At 40.9% G+C, this 26,239-nt stretch overlaps 3 gene segments (V, D, J or C); all 3 read right to left on the bottom strand.

Moving 5' to 3' along the window:
- Positions 1 to 424: 424 nt before the first annotated feature.
- Positions 425 to 1,733, bottom strand: LOC118724764. The segment is given in 2 exon segments: positions 425 to 1,399; positions 1,571 to 1,733. Coding segments are annotated over 2 exon segments (648 nt in total).
- A 14,272-nt stretch (positions 1,734 to 16,005) lies between these two features.
- Positions 16,006 to 16,588, bottom strand: LOC118714329. The segment is given in 2 exon segments: positions 16,006 to 16,310; positions 16,489 to 16,588. Coding segments are annotated over 2 exon segments (351 nt in total).
- Positions 16,589 to 24,274: 7,686 nt separating this feature from the next.
- Positions 24,275 to 25,154, bottom strand: LOC118714278. The segment is given in 2 exon segments: positions 24,275 to 24,879; positions 25,045 to 25,154. Coding segments are annotated over 2 exon segments (657 nt in total).
- Between the last annotated feature and the right edge of the window lie 1,085 nt (positions 25,155 to 26,239).

The raw sequence follows: 26,239 nt of genomic DNA, 5'->3' as shown, positions 1-26,239 counted from the left end.
TTGGGCCAGCAGGGGAGCAATTAGGTATCAATCTGGCCAGCAGGGGAGCGATAAGGTATCAATCTGGCCAGCAGGGGAGCGATTAAGGAGCAATCAGGCTGGCAGGCAAGTGGTTAGAGGCAATCAGGCAGGAAGGCAGCCAAGCAGTTAAGAGCTAGCAGTCTTGGATTGTGAGAGGGATAGCTGATGCCTCCCAGATTGGAGAGGGTGCAGGCCAGGCTGAGTGACACCCCTCCCAGGCATGAATTTTGTGCACTGGGCCTCTAGTAAATATATAAGTACTTAACAAGAGGCACCAAAATAGATGAAGCAAAACTGGACAGAATGGAAGGAACAAATAGGTTTTCAACAATAATAGTTTGAGATTTAAATATCTCACTTTCAATAATAGGAAAACTAGCCATAATAACTAAGAAAGTTGAACAAAACTATAAACTAAGTAGACCTAACAGACATCCACCCTGAAGAACAGAGTGCACATGCTTTTTCTTCATGGAGGAAACACTCTTCAGGATTGACCATATCCCAGGACAAACAAGCCTCAAGAACATAACTGCGACTTAAATGAATGAAATAAATATACATCCTAAAGTTTTCCCCCATAGATTTATCAATGTCTGATCACTTAGCAAAAATTATGTCACTTGCTTTGCTGCACTAGTAGAATGAGATATAAGTATTTGCAATTGTCTTGGGACACATTGTGGTGACGCTGATCTGAAACATTTTTAAGACACCCCCTGAGCTGGATCATTTTGTAACGTCTTTACTGGAATAATTTTTCTTTTCTTCTTATTCCTTCTGCTTTTTACTCTTTTGGAAGTCAAGCATACTGTGGCTTAAATATTTATATTCATTCTGTCCCCTTATCAGCTTCTCTACTGGTTCCAAGTTAGAGGTTTATAGTGCATAAAAAGATGTAGCTTAAGAAGGAAAGATAAGGACCCAAATCCCAAACTTGAAGAGCAAAAAGTATCTGTGGTTGAAACCCTACCAGGGCGGGATTGGAATATTGAGCTGTGCATATGCTGTGTGGTGATCTGTGCGGTGAGTATGGCTGGGGGAGGAGCCCCCGGCTGAGAGTTTGTGTTCAGGCTGCAGGTGCCTGCGAAGCACTGTGGCTCCACAGCACAGAAGTAAATGGCTGAGTCTGTGGTCTGGGCAGAGGAAACAAGCAGTGAACTGTGGCGCTCTGTAGGGACTGTCGTAGCTTTTAAGTTTCCATTCCATTTTGACCCCGCAGGAATGTAAAACAGGTTGATGAGGCGGCCTCCAGGATTTTGGCGAAACCACTGCACGTTGTTCGCAGAGATGGAAAAATTGCACCACAGCGTGGAACTGGCTCCTTCCCGGAGAATCAAGTCTGGGGGACTCTGCTCCACCTGCACCCCTCCCACACCTGAAGAGAAACAAAGACACAGTCACAGGTCACTGCAACACCCACAAAACCTGGAAAAGATCCCCATTCGCCAGGAGAAGGATAGAAAGTCTGCAAGACTGATGAGCAACTTCTCCTCCCTCCCGCGACAATACTCCTTTCGGACTCCCATCTGGGTCACCCCCAACTCACAGTAAACATGGGTGCACAAAAGCCCCAGCACAGTGCCCAACAGCCTCTTCGTGACGCTTTGCCTTGTTGCTCGGGACATTTTCACCCTAAGATAGATTTCACTGTACTCTGGGAGGATGAGTGGCATGACTTGGTTCTCAGAACTGTTCCTGCTCCTGCAGCCAATCAGACTCCCTCCACAAACCCTGCTCAGTCAGTGGCAGGAGGAGCCGCCCTCCAGCCTCGCCCCCACTGAGAATGGGCTGGAGAGTGGTGGAGTGAGAGGGGAAAAGAGAGGCCACTGTTCTATTACTTGAGGGACATTTTCTGGTAATTCTTTACATAATGAAGAGTGTGAGCAGGAAAGGGAGAGGCCTCCTCCCGTATCTAGGCTAATAAAGCCTGGTAAGTTTCATAAAAAGAACATCCACATTTTAAATCAAAGTAACAGGTTCATGTCCTGACAAAAGGATCTTTACTAACCTACAAATTAATTATATGACAGTCATTGCAGCCATACAAAGTAATAAGAATATAAATTTATATATTGTCTACTTAATGAATTCCTATAACTGGAATATGTGACATATGGATGGGACTCTCCTGGAATAATCAAGACTTGTGGCAAATATTGTTATAAAAAATGAACCAAGTGAGACTGTAAATGGTGAGGAGGAAAATAGAATATATACAGACATTATCATTGCTGCTACTTGCTTTGTTTTCTAATTTCTTTTCTGTAAAAACTTCCTGTGTTTCATGCTTGCAGTTCAGTTCATCGTTTTTTCTTTCTCATTCCTCAGTCTTCCTCTTTTCCTCCCACTTTCCCTTCTCATTACATTTCTACTTTCACATTCTCCTTTTCACCCTTGCCTGCTCTCTCTTTCCTGTTTTTTTGTTTTCTAGTGACAAGAAAGAGATAGAAAGAATATTAAAGAAAAGATGGCATTCAATTTTTTAGAAATAATTTGGAAATGGTAATATTTAAAAATCATAGGCAATAGAAATTTTTAAAATCCAATATCTATACTTTGAAATTCTCCACCTTCCCTTTTGCTTTATGACTCTCTGTTTGATATAGGATTTTTTTTCTAGGAAATACAGATATAGATAATGACATAAAGATAACAATAACAATGTAAATATATACATATATATGTATATATATAAATAAATATATGTATATATAATATATATATATATGAATTATTGCTATCAACTTCTAGTAGTTGAATCAAGGAATAGGTAAAGCTATTAATTGAAAGGAATACTCAGCAAAAAAGCATGTTTCTTATATGCTGATAAAAAAAATTTGTGTTTTTCTCATACAATTATTTTTCTCTCTTTACTATCACTAATCCCCATTGCACACCCAGAAAATTTCTCAAATCTTTCAACCAGCATTCACAACTATTGTAGCTAGGTTCCTCAGTCTGGTTTAAGAAAAGCCTACAGTGCCCCCTAGTGGGCTAAAACCTTGAGAAAGGAGCACTCGCCGCTCAGCAAACAGGGATGGCTCAGCCCCTCCTCCCTCTCTAGGGCTGTGCTTGTGGATTGACTGGAAGCTCCAGTGTCCACAAGGACAGAGAACACCATAAACAGGACCATGAGTTCCCACAGTGCCTTTACGTGAAAATAAATGATTTTGTATAATGTAATCTTCTGTTTTATTGTATGAAAACAATTCATTTAATTCTTTCCTCTAAACTTATTTAAAAAAAAAAAATAGCCCTCCAATGTGATTGTATTCAGTTTAGCCAATATTTTAAGTTCTAGACATGGGAAAATACAAGAATAAATTAGACATTCTATCTTTCTTCAGAGAACTTGTAATACAGTTGGGGAGACAGATATATCTATAAATGTAATAAAGGCCTAAAGAAAACCTCAATAAAAACATGTGATAAATACAACATGAACACAAGACGGTAGCAATTACTTCAAGCCGATATTACAGGAGACGACAGTTCAATGGAAGATGTGATTCTGTAAGTCTTCTAATGGAAGTGACAAGAAAGGATAATAACAAAAGCAAAGATGAGTGATCTTTGAAAGGTGGCCCTTTATTTTAAAACAAGGAACAGAGAACATGAGCAAGAATATTGACAGGGCCACTAAAAACAAACACACAAGAACAAACAAAATAAATGTATAAAGAACCCTGAGTGCCTCTGCCACTTGAATCTGGGCACAGTGTATATAACCTTAAATAACTAATACCACGCAGACTCAAGGAAAATGCTCATTCACTACCTTAGCATATGTCCTTGAAACTGTATCTGAATATCCAAACATTTTGTGGGTTGTGCTGCTTACTGACATACAAGACAGATTCTGATTTGGAATTTGGGGGGATTTGAAGGATCAGAACAAAAATTAACTAGGCCTTTTTTTCCTCTCAGATGTCATGGGTGCAATAGGTTCTTACATAATAAAATATTGTTTCCCAGAAATGCTGAGCACCCGTTTCCTGGCTTCTGTTATGGACTCATGTGTGGTTGTGAAAGGTGTTCTGGAATCAGCGAAGTATTCACAGTAGTTGCTCATTCTCATGGAACAGTTCTCAGTAATAAACAATATTACTTTCATTTCTTTTTCAAATTTACTTTTACTGAATTTGTTGGGGTGACACTGGTTAATAAAGTTATATAGGCTTCAGATAGACAACGCTAAAATACATCATCTGTAGGTTGTATTGTGTGTTTACCACCAATAGTGAAGTCTTCTTTCATCATCATTCATCCTCCCTTTAGCCTTCCTCTGGCAATCACCATACTGTTGTCTGTGTCCAGGAGCCTTTTTTAACAGTTTTATTTTATTGTTGAGTCTTACAGATGTCTCCTGTTCCCCCACCCCAGGCCTTCACCTGTTTATGTCTTTGTCCATGGGATATGCTTATATACTTATAAATTCTTTGGTTAATCTTTTCCCACCCCTTTTCCCTCTGAGATCTGTCAGTTTCAAGCTTTCATGTCTATAGTCCTATCTTGTTTACCAATGTACTTATTTATTTTAAATTTATCTTTATTGTTGAAAGTATTACAGATATTCCCCCCCCCCCCTTTATTGTCCCCATTGACCCCTCCACCCCTCATCTGCCACTCCCAGGCCTTCACCACACTATTGTCTGTGTCCATAGGGTATGTATATATGCATATAAGTTCTCCAGTTAATCTCTCTCCCTCCAGTTCCCTCACATCTATCTTCCTTCTGGGATTTGTCAGTCTGTTCCATGATTCTATGTCTCTGGATCTATTTTGTTCATAAGTTTATTTTGTTCCTTGACTCTACATATAAGTGAGATCATGTGATATTTGTCTTTCTATAACTGGCTTATTTTGCTTAGCATAATATTCTCCAGCTCCATCCATGCTGTCCCAAAGAGTAAGAGATCCTTCCTTTTTTTATAGCTGCATAGTGTTACATTGTGTGAATGCACCAAATTTCCCAGCTCTGAGTTGTGGCCCCTTTGCCCTGCGAGTCTGCACCTGCAGGAGGTGCAGGTGGGACCTGCAGGAATAGATCAAGGTTTGAGATGGCACCAGCTCTTAGGAGGGGAGAGAGCCTGTCACCTGCCTATCTCTGCAGCTTGCTGCCAGAATCCCTGAGGGGGACCTTCAAGACAGGAGTCTTTTATTTATTTATTTTTGCTTAATCACTTCACTCTTTCTCATCCAGCCCCCAGTCCCTTCCCTCTGACAGCTGCCAGTCTGTTTTCTATATCAGTGAGTCTGCCACCATTTTGTTAGCTTATTTTGTTCATTAGATTCCACATATACTCTGCAAATGAAATCATATGGAGCTTGTCTTTATTTGACTGACTTGCCAAGGCTGTCACAAAAAGCAAGATTTATTCTTTTTTTATGGATAAGTAGTTTTCCATTGTGTAAATGGATCATAGTGTTGTTCTTTTCCCACTCATATACTAATGGGCACTTGGGCTGCCTCCAAATCTTGGCCATTGTAATAATACTGCTACAATGAATATATGAGTGTATATATTCTTTTGAATTAGTTTTGGTATTCCTTAAATATATTTCCAGAAGTGAAATTGCTGGGTTACAAGATGGCCATTTTTAATTTTTTGAGGAAACTCATTACTACTTTCCATAGTGGCTATACCAATCTGCATCCCCACCAACAGTATATGAGTGTTTCCTTTTTTCCACATCCATGAATGATAGCCATTCTGAAAGGTGTGAGACGACAACAATTTGTGGTTTTAATTTGCATTTATCTGATGACTAATGATGTTGATCATCCTTTCATATGTCTATTGGCCATCTGAATGTCCTCTTTAGAGAAGTGTCTATTCAGGTCCTTTGCCCATTGCTTAATTGGTGTGTGTGTGTGTGTGTGTGTGTGTGTGTGTGTGTGTATGTCTGTTGAGTTGTGTAAGTTCTTCATAATTTTGGATATTAGCCTCTTATCAGATGTATCATTGGTGAATATGTTCTCTGATTCAATGGATTATCTTTTCATTTTGTTGATAGTCTCTGTTGTGCAAAACCTTTTTGAGGAAGACCAATATGTTTATTTTGTTTGTTTGTTTGTTTCTCTAGCCCAGGAGACATATCAGGAATAATATTGCTACGAGAAATGTCTGAGATTTTATCGCCCATGTTTTCTTCTAGAATTTTTATGGTTTCAAGTTTAACATTTAAGTCTTTAATCAATTTTTTGCTTATTCTTGTGTATACTATATAACAAGGTGGACTAGTTTCATTTTTTTTGCATGTATCTTTGCAATGTTCTCAATATCATTTTTGAAAAAACTATCTTTAACTCAAATATAAATTGACCATAAATGTGTGGGCTTATCTCTGGGCTTTTTATTCTGTTCCATTGATCTATATGTCTATTTTTATTCCAGTACCTTGCTGTGCTGATTACTGCGGCCTTGTAGTATAGTTTGATATTAGGTAGTGTGATTCCTCCAACTGATTCCTCATCAGTTTTTCTTTCTCAAGATTGTTGTGGCTATTTGGGGTCTTTTGTGGTTCTAGATCTGTGAAATGTTGAGAGAGAAGAGAGAGAGAGAGAGAGAGAAACACTGATTTCTGGTTTCATACCATTATTGTCAGAGAAGATGTTTGATATGATTTCAATATTCTTCAATTTATTAATACTTGTTCTGTTCTGTGCCTTAACATGTAGTCTATCCTAGAAAATATTCCATGTGCTCTTGAAAAGAACATATATTTTACTGCTTTGGATTGAAATGTTCTTAAGATATCAATTAAATCCATCTAATCACATCTGTCATTTAAGGCCACCATTTCCTTGTTACTTGCTGTTTGGAATATCTATCCATTGATGTCAGTAGGGTGTTAAAATTTCCTACTATCACCATATTATTGGCAATTACTCTCTCTATGTGCATCAAGATTTGCTTTGCATATTTAGGTACTCCTATGTTGAGTGCATATAATTTTACAAAGGTTATCTTCTTATTGGATTGTTCCCTTTATCATTATGTAGTGTCCTTTGTCTCTAGCTTTTGTTTTAAAATTAATTTTGTCAGATATAAGTACTATTGTCCCAGCTTTTGTTCATTTCCATTTGTCTGAAATATCTTTTTCTATCCCCTTACTTTAAGTCTCTGTGTACCTTTTTTTTTTTTTTTAGTTGAAGTGATTTAAAAAAATATATATTTTATTGATTTTGTACAGAGAGGAAGGGAGAGAGATAGAGAGTTAGAAACAATGAGAGAGAGTCATCAATCATCTGCCTCTTGCACACCCCCTACTGGGGATATGCCCGCAACCAAGGAACATGCCATTGACGGGAATCGAACCTGGGATCCTTCAGTCCCCAAGCCGACGCTCTATCCATTGAGCAGAACCGGTTTCAGCTGTACCTTTTGTTTTGAGGTGGGTCTTTTGTGGACAGTACATACATGGGTCTTCTTTTCTTTTCCATTCAACTACTCAATATTTTTTATTGGAGCATTCAAACCATTTACATTTAAGGTGATCATTAATAGGTACATATTAATTGCCATTTATTTTTTTAACTATCTTTCTCTCTTTCTCCTCTACCACCTCCTCCACCTTCTGTTCCTACTTTTTTTTTCTTCTTTTTCTTTAAACATACCCTTCAACATTGTAATACTGGTTTGGTGGAAACAAATTCTTTTGGGGGGGGGGGTGGAAGCTTTATATATCTTCTTCACTTTTAAGTGATAGCATTGCTGGGTAAACTAGTCTTGGTTTGAGGTCCATGCTTTTCATCACTTTGAATATTTCATGCCATTCCCTTCTGGCCTGAAATGTTTCTGTTGAGAAATGAGCTGAAAGTCTTATGGGAGCTCCCTTGGAGGTACTTAACTTTCTCCTGCAGCTTTTAAGATTCTCTCCTTGTCTTTAACCTTTGTCATTATGATTATGATGTATCTTGATGTGGGCCTTTTGAGGTTCACCTTGCTTGGGACTCTCTGTGCTTCCTGGACTTGTGTGTCTTTTCCTTTATCCAGTTAGGGAAGTTTTTGGTCATTATTTCTTTCTTTCTTTCTTTTTTTTTATTAAATATTTTATTGATTTTTTACAGAGAGGAAGGGAGAGGGATAGAAAGCTAGAAATATCAATGAGAAAGAAACAGACTAGCTGCCTCTTGCACACCCCCTACTGGGGATGTGCCCGCAACCAAAGTACATGCCCTTGACCGGAATCGAACCTGGGACCCTTCAGTCTGCAGACCGACGCTCTACCACTGAGCCAAACCAGTCTTGGCTTTGGTCATTATTTCTTCTAATAAGTTCTAGATCCTTGCTGTCTCTTCTCATTCTGGTACCCCTATGATTCAGATATTGTTGTCCCAAGGTTCCTTAAACTATCCTCATTCTTTTAGATTTCTTCTTCTTGCTGCTCTGATTGGGTGTTTTTATCTACCTTGTCTTTCAAATTGCTGATTTGATCTTCTGTCTAATCATTCCTTCCAGTGTATTCTTGATGTCAGATATTTATACTTCATTTCTGAATGGTTCTTTTAATTCTTTCTATATATTTTTTTCATGCTGTTATACCCTATTTTCCCGAAAATAAGACAGTGTCTTATATTAATTTTTTCTCCCAAAGTTGCACTAGGTCTTATTTTCAGGGGATGTCTTATTTTCGGGGAAACACGGTAGTTCTCACTATGTTTCTTAAACATTCTTATGACCACTTCTTTGAAGTCTATAATATATCTGGTAAATTACTTGCTTTCATTTAGCTTTTTTTCTAGAGAGTTCTCCTGTTTGTTTGTTTTGTTTTTATTTATTTTTTTATTTGGGGCCTATTTCCTTGTCTCCCATTTTTATATTTGTTTCTTTGTATTAGATAGATCTACTATGACTCACAGTCTTCTTGGAGTCCCCTTACATAGTGGGACCTAGTTGTGCAGTCTCCTTGATCACCTGGTTGGGTACTCTAAGAATGCCCCTTATATTTGTTATGTGGTCCCTCCTGTTGTAATTGAGTCTTGATTACTATTGGCCCATTTATGCATGAGATAAACTCTCAGGCTGGCTGAGTGAGAGGCTAAATCCCCACCATAGTGTATAAGCTGCTGTGTAAAAGCTGACTGCATTGAGTGGAATTCACCTCAGCAGGATTTTGCCTGCCAAGAGCTCCCTTTGGATTTGTTGTTTGTGAACCTTATTGAATCCTGTTCTGATGTTGTCTAAAGCTGGTCACTGTGTGTGTTGGTTTGGGGCCTCTTGGAAGGGACTCTGGTGCAGGTCAATGTCTGATGCTATCTGTGCTATGCCCTCAGCAACATGTCTGGAGCTATAAGCAATCCCCGCAGTTAATGGCTACCTCTGCTGGGCTTGTGTGCACACAGGAAGGAGCAAGCTGCACACCAAGGCCAGCCTTTTTTAGCATCAGTCCCAGGACAGGACAACAATAGTCCCAAAGAACCCTGAGATCCACCATTGACTGCCTTCAACTCTTGACTGTTTGTTAGGCTCAGTTTCTGAAAGATCCTATGGTGGAATGAGAAGGTAAGAGCTAGTGGATCTCCCATGTAGGAGAGGTGCCTGTCAGTCTTCTGAGAAGTTGATGAGTATGATTCCCCAACTGGTGCCACATGACTCAATCTGTACTGGATTTAGCCCTGACCTCAGTATGGCAGAGCCACTAGGAATCTGGAGGGCAGGGCCTCTGGAGCCAGAGGTTGGGTCTGCCAGAAGCCAGATGTTGGTTCACTCGGATCTTTTGTGAGGGAGAAGGGCCAGTCAGGTTCACAGGAGTGTGTGTGCATGTGTGGAAGGGAATGGCCCCCATGCAAAAGCTAGACACCTCTGTGTCTGCCAAGACTTCTACACCCTGGCTAAGCCATCTGACCCCTTATGCGTTGTGGTCCTGCTATGCACTTGTACCTGCTGCTGGTGCCAGCCCTGATCACCCCTCAGGGCTTCTCCACTTACACCTGCTCCTGAGCGTTGATCTGGGCAGCAGCTGGTGCTCGCACCCACTGACGTTGCCAGCTCCACTTTCACCTACTGCTGGCACCAGCACTAATCGCTCTGCACCATCAGAGGGTGCAAGCAAAGTCGATGTTGTCAATGCATGGAAGCAGCAGCAGGAGCGGGGCTGTCAGTAGACAGGGACCCAGGGAACTATGACAGGAGGTGTCAGGCAGGGGTGCGGAGGATGGGCCAAGATCCACCCTGTGCCCACCACAGCCTTGTGGCCCACAGTTCTTTTCAAGGTGCACGAATTCATGCACAGGGCCCCTGGTAAATAATAATCCTTTGTACAATAGATAAATTTGGAAGTACTAGCAATTAAAATAAGGACCTTGTATTTTCACTGAAGTAAAAAGAAAGTGACCTACAGACATTTAACGTAAGATAAACTGTTCAAGAATATTGCAAATGTTTACTAAGGCACTGTGAGAAGTAATGCATAAAAATAAGTAAACAGGATTGGGTGATCACTAATTATTATGGGCACTCAGTGGACATTAGAGAAACTGAATTAGAAGGGAGAAAAGGAAGAGACAAGTAACAAGGATGGGTCTGATAAATAAAGGGTGGGTCAGCCACTCATAGACACCCAACCCAGGATTCTACACGTAACTTTGTCATGATATTATGTTTAATTTAGGATGCCTGCTACTGGGGACCACTGGATAAAGAAGGTCTTTTTCCTTCATACTATATTGTTTTTGAAAAGTCACCTGTACACATCCTTAATTAAGTCCACCAATTTCAAATACTTTAGTCAAAGTGCTGACATCTATTGAGTAAAGAGACCTCTCTGGCTATTAATAAAATAGTCTGGAGATGAAACTGTTTGAAAAAAGCAATTGCCCTTTGTTTTCTGATTGTTCAAGAAATGAGATGAATACTATAAAGCAATTCTCTGATTTGCCTTATACCAACTCACATAGCCAGCCTGAAGCCACCTTAGCCATCACTGTCTCAAATGACATGGGAACAAGTAACTTTCTCCGGTTTATTGAAAATCCTATGGCCTCATTCCCTCTAGATTCTTGATTCTAAAGGATAAAAATGCTGCAGTTCAGAAAACAGGACTTGCCTTTAAAAGATGGAGAGAAAAAAGAAAAAAAATAGTATTTCCATAGGAACTAAGCACTTTCCAATGTTCTGTATTCTCTGAATTTTTTGTCTTCACAAAGGATGCCATATCAGCTACCTGAAAATACCCTCGTTGACACTCGGAGTCTTTTAAGCTATAGTGTCTCAGGAGGTTTGTGTTCAGCTCTCCCTAAAATCTCAGTCACGGTGTCACTCAGAGCACAGAAGTGCTCAGCAGAGTCGCTCACATGAGCTGAGGATTTCCTCAGGTGGAAGGTTTTATTTTCCCAAATTGAGCTTCAAAACCTTTGATGCCTGAGACAAGGCTGTTTCCAGAGTTTACGTCAGGAGAATATGAAGTCCTTGGTTGGGGTATTGCACATACTAGAAGAGAAGCTGTGAAAAAGAAGAAAAATACTTGCACCTCCGCTCCAGGGGGGCTCCTTCAGAGATGTTGATGTGGCTGTCAGGCTGGGTCACTGACTGGGTTCCTGAAATGTCAGTGCCATGTCAGTAAACTCAGCTAAAACATAAAGTCCCTATTCGGAGTCAAATCAAAACAGTGTTCTATCTGTGGACAAGGAAGTGAAATGGAATGTTACTCACTCAGGAGCAGGTGCACTCCCAGCATCAAGGCGAACACTAAGGTCATGGCCCAGCAGTAAAACAGCAGCAAGCTCCTCCTGAGAGTTTCCCCACAAACAAAAACAGTCTGATGACTGAGGGGACTTGAAGCCAGATGCTCTGAGATTGATGGGGAATGATGGGGGTTTAAATTTCTTCTCAGAGACATTGTAGGGACTGTTAGGAAGAAATGCTCTCTTGACAAAACTGCCTGCCCCAGGCATCTGAAATTCTCTGTATGTCATTATCTTAAAAACTGCAGTCAGGACACCTCTTTAAGTTGTAGGGAAGTTTTTTATGAGCTTATTCCGAAAAGCCATTTCCAATTTAGGCAATAATGCCCTCTAGGAGCCAAATAAAGAGCAAAGGAGATAGTCACAATTTTTGTGAACATTCCCCACCTCCTTTCTGCTCTCAATAGTTGACATTTAAAGCATTAGGATTATGTACAGAGGAGTATTTTTGTTTTGCAGGCAAACTTATAAAGTGGGGGGGGGGGGTTAAAAAGAGCACAAAATTATGGATAAAAATTGCATACAAAATAATTTTCAGGCTGAAATCGGTTTGGCTCAGTGGATAGAGCATCGGCCTGTGGACTGAAAGGTCCCAGGTTCGATTCCAGTCAAGGGCATATACATTGGTAGCGGGCACATCCCCAGTGGGTGTGCAGGAGGCAGCTGATCGATGTTTCTCTCTCATCGATGTTTCCAACTCTCTATCTCTCTCCCTTCCTCTCTATAAAAAATCAATAAGATATATTTAAAAAAAATAATTTTCAGAATGAGAAATAAAGTACAAATTTTGAAAAACAAATACCACAAACATCATAAAAATCTAAAAAGTTACATAATATTTTATTGCTTATTTCTCTACACATTTCTGCAATACTTTTTGTTTCTATGTTTTTTGGCTCCATACTTTTAAATTGTTTCTTCATATGACAATACATGTGTAATACTTCCTATAAAGAGAAAAGAAAGATAATTCAGTATACTCTTAGCATGGCTGATCGAATTTATGGTTTTTAAAAAATGTTTTTATTGAGTTTTAGAAAGAAAGTAAGGTAGAAGGGGAAAGAGAGAAATGCCAATGTGAAAGATAAACATCAATCGGTTGCCTCCCAAATACACCTCCATTGGAGACCGGGTCTACAACCAGGAGGGGGTCCACCATCTGGGCACATGCCCAGGCCAGGATTTGAACTGATGACCTTTGGTGCGTGGGACAACACTCAACGAACTGAGTTACACCAGCCAGTGTTCAATTTTTTTTTTTTAATTTGCGGAGAATTTTAGTACCATGTACATTTTTAGAATAATAGTCAAATTTTGGTAAATGTCTACCAAGTTACTATGTGCTGTAACATTTCATTGCATTTCTAGTTTTCTTATGCTGTAACAAACCCTAAATATTATGAACTGATGACACTCATTAACCAGTATATTAATTCTGTATTAGCTGCCTATTGCTGTGTAACAAATTACCCTGAACAACACCCATTTATCCCACCATTTTTGTAGGTAACAAATCTGGACAGAGCTAAGCTGGATCTCACAAGGCTGCGATCAATGAGTCAACTAAGGCTGCTATGTGGTCTGAAGAGTAGGGTTCTCCTCCAAGCTCATGTGGTTGTTATCAAAATTCACTGCCTTGTAGCTGTAGAACTAAGGGCAGCTTGCTTCCTTAAGACTAGCAGGAGAGTCTCTCTAATCTCAGGAAAAGCCTCAGACCTCTTTTAAAGAGCACACACAATGACATCAGGCCCACAATCTCCCTTTTAATTAACTTAAAGTCAAACTGACTAGGAACTTCAATAACATTGTCAAAAATCCTTCATCTTTGTCAATAATGAAGCTTAATCATACAAGTGCCACCCATCACCTCTAGGTCCTGTCCAAGTTCTAGGAGAGGAGATTCTACAGGGCATGTATACCACAAAGGCAGAAATCTTGAGCACCATTTTAGAATTCTGTCTATGACAGTTGTATCCTCACAGTACAGGTATATTATGAGTTTTCTATTATTCCCATAAATGTAAACATTTTGTGACCAATCAGCAAGAAGTTAATAAAAACCTTAATAGATACACCTGAGCAAGGCCATTTCAAGGGAAAGGAAGAACATAAAGAAAGTCAACCTCCAGCAAAGGTAAGGAATCCAGTTTATAGAGAGCAGAATGCATAAACATGGCAACAGCGGGCTATCCTATATAATAAAGGGCTAATATGCAAATGGTCATCACACCCTCATGCCATAAAGGCTCAGACACCCAACACTGGGGAGAGAGTAATGGGGACTGGTCAGGCACAAATGAGCTCACAAGAGAGGAATGGGGATCAGCCAGGCTGTGGCCCAGGAGAGGGACAATCTGTACACCCCATGATCCCCGAAGTCCCAGGCACCAGCAGCTGTACCTGTGGCCCAGGAGAAGAACAAGCTGCCCACCCCGCAGTCACGGGCACCAGCACCTGCAGCTGTGGCCTGGGTGAGGCCACCCACAGTCCCCTGAAGCTGTGGCCAGCCTGGGTGAAGCTGGCCCAAGTCCTGGGTGTCTGTGGCTGGCAAGAGGGAGGAAAGCTCAGGTCCTAGGTGCCTGTGGCTGGCCAGAGGAGGGAATTTGGGTCCTGGGTGCAAGGCAGAGGTGGTTAGGGGTCATCAGGCCAGCAGGGGAGCAATTAGTGGCAATCAGGCAGGGAAGAAGAGGGGCTAGGAATGGTCAGGCAGGCAGACAGGCAAGTGGTTAGGTGCCAGTGGTCTCTCATTGCGAGAGGCAGTTGGATATCCCCCAAGGGGTCCTGAATTAGAGAGGATGCAGACTGGGCAGAGGGACCTCCTGCCCCTGTACATGAATTTTGTGCACGGGGCCTCTAGTCTATTGCATAAAAGGCCTGTGGTCATGACACCATAATGTCATCATGACAAACAACTGGATTCAACAGAAGATGCATTGATGGGACCCACAGCAGCCATAGCAGGTGGGACTTCTGGAGTGTCATGGGCTCTGGCAGCGTCTGCAAAGAGTGTGAGGCTTTGCAGGATGGCAGACATGGCTCTGATGGCAGGCTAGGCCTAGGGGACTACACACACACACACACACACACGCACACACACACACACACACATGCACACACACGATTTAATTGTGTGTTGGGCCTCTAGTAAAACTATAAGAGTATTAGAGCCAGTTAGAGAGATGGGATATAATTTTCAATATTGGAAGGTTGCTGACAGTAGACCATCAAGCCTTTAAAGAAAGAAGGACTTGTTAATGGTTCTAAGCTCCCACCTCAAGAACTTAGAAATAGAATAGAAAAATTAATCCAAAACAAGCAGAAAGAGGAAAATGATAAAAATAAAAGCAGAAATTGATGAAATTGAAATTAGAAAAACAACAGAGAAAAATCAATGAAACAAGAAGCTGGTTTGTTTAAAAGATCAATGTAACTGACAAACTTCTAGCAAAATGAAGGGGTAAATGGGAAAGATGTAAGCAAGCTAACTAGAAGTTGGGAATCTTGTGACTGATGAGCGGTAAATGTTTGTCCTTTTCCAGTTGATTCTGAGTTAGACAAACCTCTGAAATATTATGCTGAGTGAAAGAAGCCATACACAGAAGGCCACATGAAATGTATGAATATATGAAATGTACAGTATTGGTAAATCATAGAGACAGAAAGCAGGCTGGTGGTTACCATGGGCTAGGGGAGGGGAGAATGGTGAGCAACTGCTTAATGGGCATGTGGTTTCCTTTCAGGGTGGTTTTAAAACTAGATAGAGGTGGTGGCTGCACAATGTTGTGAATGCATCAGGTACCACTCAATTGTTCACCTTAAAGAGTGAATTGTATGACATGTAAATTAATTTCAATAAAGCTGGTACTTAATTTGATGTTGATAAAAATCTAAAAATAAAAGAATTCACAATTTCATTTTATTTCATGATAGCAGGGTTTGTATATTTAATTGCTTCTATCTCAGAGTAAGTCAATTTCAAAAATCCCCCAATGGAGGAAAGTTCTTCAGCTTCAAGACAGGACATGTGGCCTGGCCAGGGTGGCTCAGTGATTGAGCATCCACCCATGACCGAGAGGTCATGGGTTTGATTCCCCATCAGGGCTGATGCCTGGGTTGTGGGCTCAATCTCCAGTGGTAGGTGAGCAGGAGGCAGCTAATGGATCGCTTTCATAAATGTTTCTATCTCTCTATCCCTTTTCCTTTCCCTTTCTCTAAAATCAAACAAAATAAAAGTAAAAAGAAAGGACATGTGGTTGGAGCCTCAGCACAGTTTGGGTATTGGTGACAGGCGCTTACTGTGCACTGTGCCTCACAGCACAGAGGTAGGTGGTCGAGTCGCCAAGCTGAGAAGTTGCAATGTATAAAGCACTGTGTCTTGACGTTTTATCCAACGTGACTTTCATTCTTCCAGTTGTTTCCTCTCTCTGATTGGACTGAATTAACAGCAGAGGTGTGAGCCCTTTCCCAGGGTCCTGCCTAAACCACTGAAGGAAGTAAATAGCACTATCGGTGTAACTGCAGTTGAGAAACAAGCTGTCTCTCTCTCGGACAGTCAGAGCTCCAGGACTCTGATTCACCTCCTGTTTACTGCTCACCCCTGTTTAGAAAGAGAACATGGAGAGAGAGAGACTGGTTAGTGGCTGATTATTCTCTGGAAATTACTTTTTAATTTAGTTTTTTAAATTTCTAAAGAAACTTCCAGAAAATTACACTAGTACAGCTCCCTGTCTTTCTCTTTTTCCTTTTTTGCCCATTCCCAAATCCCTCTAACTCACAGTCTAGTTGCAGCCAAATGATGAGCAGGCTCAGGAATTTGTCCATTTTTCCGTCACTTAAACTCACCGGGAACTATCCTTGTGTCTGTAGTATTGAAGGCTCACAGATAAAGGATCTACTTTGCTATCTCAAATGTTCAAACATTTCTATAGGAAACACATAGTCAGCCCAACCAATCACAAACAAGTCACACACAAACCCACACTGATCTGCATTGTGGGGAACAGAAATGGAAGCACTGCCATCTAGGGACACAGCCCAGCATTGCTAGAAAAATGCTTATCTCTTCTGAATAAAAACAATTTAAATATATATATATATATATATATATATATATATATATATATACACACATACACATACATACATACATACATACATATATCAAATTTGTAGAATGTAGATAAATCAGTTAATAAAAAGAAATGTACTGCTTATATTAGAAAAGAAGTACTTTAAACAATTTCTTATATGTGTTCCCTCCTCTTATCACTTCAAGCACTTAATGTCTGGTTTCCCTTAACTTATATTTCCTTGAAAAGTTCCTTTATATCATTTATCACCCACAGATTGCAAAGAATATAAAATAACTAGAGGCCTGGTGCACAAAATTCATGCTCAGGGGTCCCTCAGCTCAGCACCCTCTCCATTCCGGGACCCCTCTGGGGATGTCCAACTGCTAGTTTAGGCCCAATCCCCTACTCCTAATACTGGACTGCTGGCTCCTAATCACTCACCTGCCTGCCTGGTCACCCCCAACTGCCCTCCACACTGCTGACCTGGTCACCCCTAATTGCAACCACTGGCCAGGTTGTCCCTAACTGCCCCCCTCTGCCAGCCTGGTCACTCCTAACTGTTCCCCTCTGCTGGCCTGGTTGCCCCCAAATGTCCCCCCTGCTGGCCTGGTTGCCCCTCACAACTCCCCACCAGCCTGGTTGCCCCATGCAGCCTGCTTGTTCAGCCATTTGGCCATCCCTCACTAAACCCTGCCATCAAGGTTGTAGGCAGCCATTTTGTGAGGGCATGAGAGTTAATTTGCATATTACCTCTTTATTATTTAGGATAATATTATTATCCAATATGTGTGATGTAAGGAAATTACCACTCTTGTATCTAATAACTGAAGCAAAACCAATATTTATGGATATGCCAAAAATCCTGCTAGGTTGGGAAGTTTTTCTCAAGAAATGTCCTTATAAAATACTAGAGGCCTGGTGCACAAAATTCATGCAAGGGGGTGTGTCCCTCAGCCCAGCCCGCACCCTCTCCAATCAGGGACCCCTCGAGGGATGTCCGACTGCTTGTTTAGGCCTGATGCTAGACATCCCTTTCATAATCTAGGACTACTGACTCCTAATTGCTCGCCTCCCTGCCTTCCTGATTGCCCCTAACTGCTTCTTTCTGCCAGCCTGATCACCCCCTAACCACTCTCCTGCCAGTATGATTGATGCCCAACAGCTCCCCTGCCAGCCTGTTTGCACCTAACTACCCTCCCCTATAGGCCTGGTCTCCGCCCCCCCCCCCCCCCAACTGCTCTCCCATGCAAGCCTGGGTCTCCCACAACTGCCTTTCCCTGCAGGCCCAGTTGTTCCCAACTTCCCTTCTCTGCTGGACTGGTCCCCCTCCCAACTTCCCTCCCTTGAAGGCCTGGTCCCTACGAACTTCCCTTCCCTGCTGACCTGATTGCCCACAACTGTCCTCCCTTGCAGGCCTGGTCTCTCCCAACTGCCCTCCCCTACTGGCCATCTTGTGGTGGCCATCTTGTGTCCACACAGGGCAGCCATTTTTTACTACATGGAGGCAGTCATCTTGTGTGTTGGATTGATGGTCAATTTGTATATTACTCTTTTATTAGATAGGATAGAGGCCTGGTGCACAGTTGGAAGCCAGCTGGTTTGCCCTGAAGAGTGTCCCGGATGAGAGTGGTGGTTTCCTTGGGGTGTAAGGCAGCCTGTGGTGGTTTGCAGGCCAGCCACACCCCCCAGAAACCCAAGCAGAGTCCCTAGTATCTGGGATTTATTTATCTTCTATCATTGAAACTTTGTAGCCTTGAGTGGAGGCCTAGGCCAGCCAGGGTGTGCAGAAAACTTGGCTTCTTTCATTGCCAGGGAAACCCAAGCCTCCTGCTCATTCCGTGGCAGCAGCCATCTTGATTGGGTTAATTTGCATACTCGCTCCTGATTGGTTGGTGGATGTATCTGTGGTTTGTGGCAGAGTGATGGTTAATTTGCATATTATTCTTTTATTCGATAGGACATATAATATTGTGCATTGTATGCAGCAGGGGAAAATTTGAAAAAGAAATATCTTCAATGCAAATATTTAATACATGTATGGCATACCATACAATTGTGAAAAAGAATAAGTAGACTTGAATTTTTTGACTTGCAAAAATTTTCTGGCTTATTCAATTAGATCATAGTACTTTAAATCTAAATGTAATTTATGTTTTTAAACAGTACGTTTATTATGAATATATATGTAAATGAATAAAAACAGTTGAAATGTGCTCACTAAAACTTAATAATTTAGGACTTGTGAAGAACAAATCAAGGTAGTATTACATTTCATTCTATGTGCTTTAAATTTCTTCAATACTTTAAACAATTAAATATTAACTTAAAACTTGTTTAACCATAAAATAAAGAACTTAACAGCTATATAGCAAACTAAGGAGAATTTTAAAATAAGAGATATTTATATAATTGTTCCTTTCTAGCAAACATTCAAGATTCATTTACTTCTCAAATGCAGGTACTATAGTTGAAAAAAATGAGAGAATACATACATTGCTCAGAGGAATAATGTTACATTTATGAACTTCACATTAGACCTTCAACAAGAATGAGAATGGTTGAGTGGAGATAGGCCACACATCCAGACTCCTCCTTCTCCCAGCTTTTTTTCCCTGGCCAAATTCTTAATTTCATGTAGTTTTTACTTTTTTTTTCTTCTTTTTTCTTCTCTTCTTATTTTTTATTTTTACCTTATTGCATTAAACTTACATTTTCTGTGTAATGTCCCCTTTGAATAGAGATTTCCCCTTCACCAGAAAGAGACACTGTGCAACTTTCAGAGTGCAATAATACATAGCGGTCCTCCAGGTGACCTAGTATAGGATCAGACTACTGAACTTGCTGTTCACAGTGATGGGCAGAGAAGCCACATCATTGACCACATTGTTCTTTAAATCTCAAATCTAATACTGTGGGCCCTGCTTACTTATAAAACTGTCATTACCAGATGATGTATTCATTTCCTCCAAAGGTGGAATGGGAACAGGGTATGTTCACACCTGATCCTTCAGTAACTGTTCAAGGAGTTGGGCTGTATGGCCTTAGCATTACACATAATTCCTAAGAAGGGAAAATATATGTATAAGATAGTCTCCAGACCAGGGTAGATTTTTAAGGTCAAGATACAATATCTCTAGAACTTTCCTACCTGGCTCCCATTCTCTACTTCAACTTTCTCTCATTTTCATCCTATAGAAAGAACAAAATGTGGCTGTCGCTATCTAGACTCACTGACCAAGAGTCAGAACTCCATGCTCTCTCCCATTCCCCCTTTGGCCCAATGAATATAAGAAATTCTCTATAGCAGCGAAAGCTCTTTTGTGATCACTGAGGTTTATGGATTGAATTGTTTCCCCTTCAAATTCCTAGGTTGTAGCCCTAACCTCCAGTTCCTTAGAAAGTTATTTTATTTGTAGATAAGGTCTTTACTGGAGTAAATTAAAATGAGGTCATTAGGAGGAGCCTTAATCCATTATGCCTGGTATTCTGATAAAAAGGGAAAGTTGGACACAGAGATACACAGAGAGAGAAGGTTCTGTGAAGAGACATAGGGAGAAGATGGTTTTCTATAGGACAAGCAGAGGAGCTGGGAACAGAAATTCTCCTTGTAGCTCTCAGAAGGAACCAACCCTGCCAACACCTTGATTTCCAACTTTTATCCTGCATATCTGTGAGGCAATCAATTTATATTGCTAGTAAGCTAATCTCTGGTATTTGTCATGACACTCCCATACTAATATACTGGATACAGCCCTCACACTTGGAATATGACTTCTCCAAAAAGTATTCAACTATGATCTGAATTCTTGCTATAAGCATCTTGGAGAAAGGACAGTGAGGCAAATGGAGATAGGGCTGTCTGTTGATTCCTTAGTTTTCAACACCATCCTTTCTCAGGCTCCTGGCTCACCTAGAGCCAGAAGCACAGACTCTTCCATCTGCCTCATATTTCAACCAGACACTAGCACTCAGGGCACATAGCTCAGCTTCTGTGTCTGAATCTGGGCTGGGGGAGGTAACAGAACAGATATATCAGCTGCATTGCTGCCAGTGCCTCCCCTCACTTGGCTGCTGTCAGGCTGAGGAGTCCCAAGGCCTAGAGTCAGCCAATGAGATGGTAGCTCCCTAGTGGATACAACTCCCCAGGTTTAGTCATGTCCCTGATAAAAAAATGAAACAAGCATCCACTCTCAATCCCAGGGTTCCTTGAAAGAATTGACTATTTTTAAACTCTAAGAGAATGAGTCTGAAAAAGGAAAATAAGGACAGCATCCATTCAGAATCCTTTTCTTATTGCTTTTTCATGGCCCAAGAGAAAGACTACATGTTATTGGTGATCTGATGCTCCGTGGAGTTCAACAAAGTTTTCTTTACATCCAGGAAAACCACCAAGTCTTTTAGAGTAATGAGAAAATGGAGAAAGCCCATCTAAACGACAAGAAAGAGCAAATAAAACTCAGATGTGGGTGTGATGTGCAGAAAGTGACTGGGAAGGTTAAGGTCAGAGTCTAATGAAAGCCAATTGGGAATTCTCTGGTACCCTAAAATGCCTCTGGGGATCATGTGATTCTAGGGAGGCATTAGTAGACTCAGGTCTTAGTATAAAGAAACCAGAGACCTGGAATGGCACTCACCCTTTTACTCCACAAACCCTGTTTGTAACCCACCTTTCTGCATTCTCCATGTGAGCCTAGAGGTCTCACACACAGAGTGGAAGAGAATGGAGGGAGGAAAAGAAAGACACTGAAAAAAAGGAGGGAGTAGCTGCCCTAGCTGGTTTGCTCAGTGGATGGAGCATCAGCCTATGGTCTAAGGATCCCAGGTTCGATTCCAGTCAAAGACATGCACCTTGGATGCAGGCTCCTCCCCAGCCTGGACCCTGGTCAGGTACATGCAGGAGGCAACCAATCGATGAGTTTCTCTTACATCCATATTTCTCTCTGTCTTTTCTTCTCTCTACTTTTCTCTCTAAATATCAATGGAAAAATATCCTCAGGTGAGGATTAAAAAAAAGGGGGGGGGGAGTAGCCTTAAAACCATTTTCTTATTACCTCCTCTCATATAAGAGAACTGAAATAGATAAAGTAATTTCCTTTGTAACAAAAAAAAGTCTACTTTTCTCCATTACTACAAAATATTGACAAAAATAAATTAACCTTGAAAGCTGCATAGGCACTTCCTGTCTTCCTCCTGTGCCATCTTATTTTGAGTGGAAAGAAGACTTTTCATAATGTGTTGGGACAAGGCCAAGAATCATTGAATGTTGGAAGCTGTGCACAGACTGTTCTGCTTATAGCAAAGATAATGGAATATATCATTTGCATTTGTCACCATTTCTGCATAACTTCAAGATTGAATGTGAGCCAATCACTCTTTCCCCCACTGACTAGGGATGCTATGGACTGATATAGCAGCTCCCTCTTGTGACTAACCACGTGAATGCCTTCATTCAGATCCCGGGCAAGTCCAGCAACCTGGACTGGTAACATCACTTTATAGATATGGATAAGAATAGTTTATGTGTGCTTATAATGTAACAGAAAGAAAAAGGAATTTTGGTCAGAATGATTGCAGTGAGTACATTTTTTTTTTTTTTTTTGCAATATTGACAGAGTTTTGCTTCTTTTGATTTTTTAAAACCAAATGATCTTTCCTTTCTTCAGGCAGCTCAAGGAAAGGATGTACAACTGGAAAAGAAAAAATAAAGGTGTCCTTTTTACCATTTTACTTCCAAAATTTCAGTTGTATAAGCAAATGGAATGATCTGGCATAAACTATAGATTTTGGAGGTAATACAATAAAATAATACAAGTTTGCCTACCTGAGGGGGAGGGGGGATCCAAAACATTTCTAAGTGAAACAAGGGCAGAGAAAAAATATCAAAGAAAAAAGGAGTATCAAAGAAAAGCAAAGAGGCTTAAGTATTGATGAAGCCTGTGGAGGCATGCTGAGCTGTATCCGCTTAAAGACATCTTCAAAAGAAAACCATAAGACCCCTGGGCCACTGTCAGTTGTTAACTAAATCTCAGTGCATTCTTGTTTAAAACTTTCTTCTTTAGGGGGAGAGATCAACTGGGGAACTTACAGTATATGCCTATGTGTATAGGCCATGGACAAACACAATATTGTGGTGAAGCCTGGGAGGGGCAGGTGTGGGGTGGAGGTCAATGGGGGCAAGGGGGAGGGGGAGAAGGAGAAAATGTTCAGTGGAGGTAGCTAGATATGAGAACTCATAATGCATCGTTCTATACAGCTCCAGTCACATGAAGCTCAAGAACTGATGAAAGAAGTCAGAATAGTGGTCCCTTTGAGTGGAGAATTGGGAGAAAGAGCTGCTGAATGGGAAGGAACATGTGGAAATCTTTTGAAGAAACAGAAATATTCAACATATACTGTAGATCTGCGTGGCATTACATAGACAGAAACAAATGTAAATTTTTATTTATTTGTAGGCTTGTAAGTTTTGTGCACTTTATTTTATGCATTGTACTTTTATTACAGAGAGAGAGAGAGAGAGAGAGAGAGAGAGAGAGAGAGAGAGAGAGAGAGAGAGAGGGAGAGAGAGGAAGAAGAAGAAGAAGAAGAAGAAGAAGAAGAAGAAGAAGAAGAAGAAGAAGGAGAAAGGAAAGCACTCCTACCATTTGCAACAGCATGAATAGAGCTGGAGAGCAGTAAGTCAGTCAGAGAAAGATAAATATCACATGATCTCATTCATTTGTGGATTATAATGAACAACATAAATTGATGAACAAAAACAGATCCAGAGACAGAGAATCATTGATCAGGTGCTTAAACCTCAGGGGGAAGGCAGAGGAAGGTAGGGTTGAGGGGGAGAGATCAACCAAAGGACTTGTATGCATGCATATAAGCATAACCAAAGGATGCAGAAAACAGGGGGTGAAGGTGAGTTTGGGGGCATGATTGGGGGGTGAAAAGAATGGGGAGATAAGGACACATATGTAATACCTTAATCAAAAATAAAAACAACCAATAAAGAAATTAAAAAAGAAAAACAACAAAACAAAAAATAAAAAATTAAAAAATAATAAAGTGATTAAAGTTAAGAAATGAGAGAATAAAAAGAAAATAAATAGCACTTTAAAATAATGAGATAAATGTCAGTGCTGTCACCTGAGAATTAAGGAGGAGGAGACACACTCCAGTCTCGCCTCCTCCTTAATTCTCAGGTGACATTACTGACATTCGTATTAAAGTGAGAGCATCTGAAGTGATGCCAACACAGGTCAGGTTCAAGTGGATGAGGAATGGGAGTTGAGAAAATGGAGACAGTACGGTGCAGACAATTCTTTGATCTACTCTGATTATTAAGGAGAAGAGAAATGCAGAAATGTGGCTTGTGGATATGGGAGCCTCAAGAAGATATTAAAATAGGAAACATTCACTTATCAATAGACATGTGATCAGATTGTTATAAGATAAAAAAAATAAAGAAATTTCAGGGAAAAGTGTATTCCTGTGAAGTTTCTTTTCAAGTGGCCCAAGTCCAGAAACCAAGACTGTCCATATCACAGCTACGCCATCTCCGTCCCGGTGAAGGGCGCTCTGGGCCGCTATGAAAAGCAGACTGACCTATGAGCAGGCAGAGGGGCCCAGGATGCCTGGGCAGAATGAACAGTAGTCTCTGCCACCCGGCCGTGTCACAGACTTCATTCTCCACAGGACCACTTGGAAAGCGGTTCTGAGTGCTAAGTAAATACCTCATCGAGGAGGGAAACAACCAACAGCCCTTATGCCAGGGTCCCGCTGCAGGGTTTTGGTGCAGGCTGCAGGTGCCCGGGGAGCACTGTGGCTCCACCGCGCAGAGGTAGGTGGCTGAGTCTTCAGCTTTAGGGGCTGTGATGTTCAGAGAACTTTCCTTCTGTGATAGTGAGACGCTTAGTCTTCCCTTCTGATCTCCCTTCCCAACTGAGTACAGGAGGAAGAGGTGTCTGGGGCCTTTCCCAGGATCCTGCCGGTACCACTGGAGCCCTCTAAAACCACTGACTGTGTAACTGCAGGTGAGACTGACACTGTCTCCCTCCTGGACCCTCAGGGTCTGAGGACTCTGCTCCACCTGGTCTTCTCCGCTCAGCCCTGTTCAGGAAAACAAAAAACAGAAATGAGACACAGCTTTAAGTTCAGCAGCTTTGAAAAATCCCAATGAGAAACCTGGGATGAGCCAAAACTAAACCCTTATCTCATCTTCCCAGCCTCGGATAAATGGACCTTATGGTTCTCATCTCTGAACCTCTAACTTACAGCCAAGCTGAAGCCACAAGACTATGATTGCACACTCCAGCATGTTCTCCATCTGATATCTGTCTTGATGCGGCTTGTAACAATTCCAAGACGTCTCTTCTCTGAAGAACTGTTTCTGTGTCTTAGTTCTTATTTTCCCATGCCCAAGAAAGCCTTTCTGTTGGTGGCTGAGCCAATCAAAAGCAAATCTAGTAGCTGTCATGCGTTTGACATGCAAGACATTCCTGGAATCAGAGGAATGAAACCACTGCCACCTTGTGGTCATAAACACAATTGCATGGTACCCACTTCATCCCAGCTGCAAAGATTGAGGGAAGGATTTGGTGATATAGATGAGGTATGAAGAGTAACCAGAAAAGCCTTCTCTTACTTGCACTTTTAATTGCCTCATTGTTCGCTATATAGCTTTTAAAACGTAACTACTACCAGATGTTATAAAAGAGTCATAGAAGTGTAGATGTAATTGATTATTGCTTCTCTTTATAATACACAAGAATTTCAGCAGGTGAAATCTTAAAAGGATTAGCATACTGAAAATGGGGGACTTAACTAGGTTATGGATATGTTGAGAAACCTCTTTGATAGAGAATTGGGAACATAAGTTAAGAAATCCATTTCTTCAAGTAATTTTATGCCTGGTTACAGGGACCAAGAGTGGCCAAAACTGAGTCACAGACTTGACAGGTCTTAGGAGGCAGGGAGAGAATAGCACCCAGAGAGAAAATAACTCCATTTCTAGACATCAGAGAGATCAGAAAGTCACTGTGGAGGTGGGCAGTTTGTGGGGAGGGGTGATTATTATCCATGCAAATTATAAACACTTTACACACTATAAATAACGTGCAGAAGTCTTCCTTCCTCATTTATCCTTTAGTGCCACAGTTCATGCACAGAGCCAAGTAATCTAACACACACACTCATTATCAAGCAAATCTATATTTTCCATTCTGTGATTTGCTTTTTTCCCCATATAAAATGGCCACTTAGCATACCATTATATGAATATACCAAATTTTCCTTAAGTATTTTTACATTTTTCAAATTTAGATTATTTCTGAATTTCTACTACCACATATTATCCTATCTAATAAAACAGTAATGTTCAAATTAACCATCACTCTGCTGTACCACAAGCCATGCCCACAAGCCAATCAAGGAGCAAATATGCAAATAAACCCAACTAAGCTGGCTACAG

Source organism: Pipistrellus kuhlii, unplaced genomic scaffold (genome assembly GCF_014108245.1).
Source record: "Pipistrellus kuhlii isolate mPipKuh1 unplaced genomic scaffold, mPipKuh1.p scaffold_m20_p_1, whole genome shotgun sequence".
Lineage (NCBI taxonomy): Eukaryota > Metazoa > Chordata > Mammalia > Chiroptera > Vespertilionidae > Pipistrellus > Pipistrellus kuhlii.
This window is presented reverse-complemented; position numbering and strand designations above follow the sequence as displayed.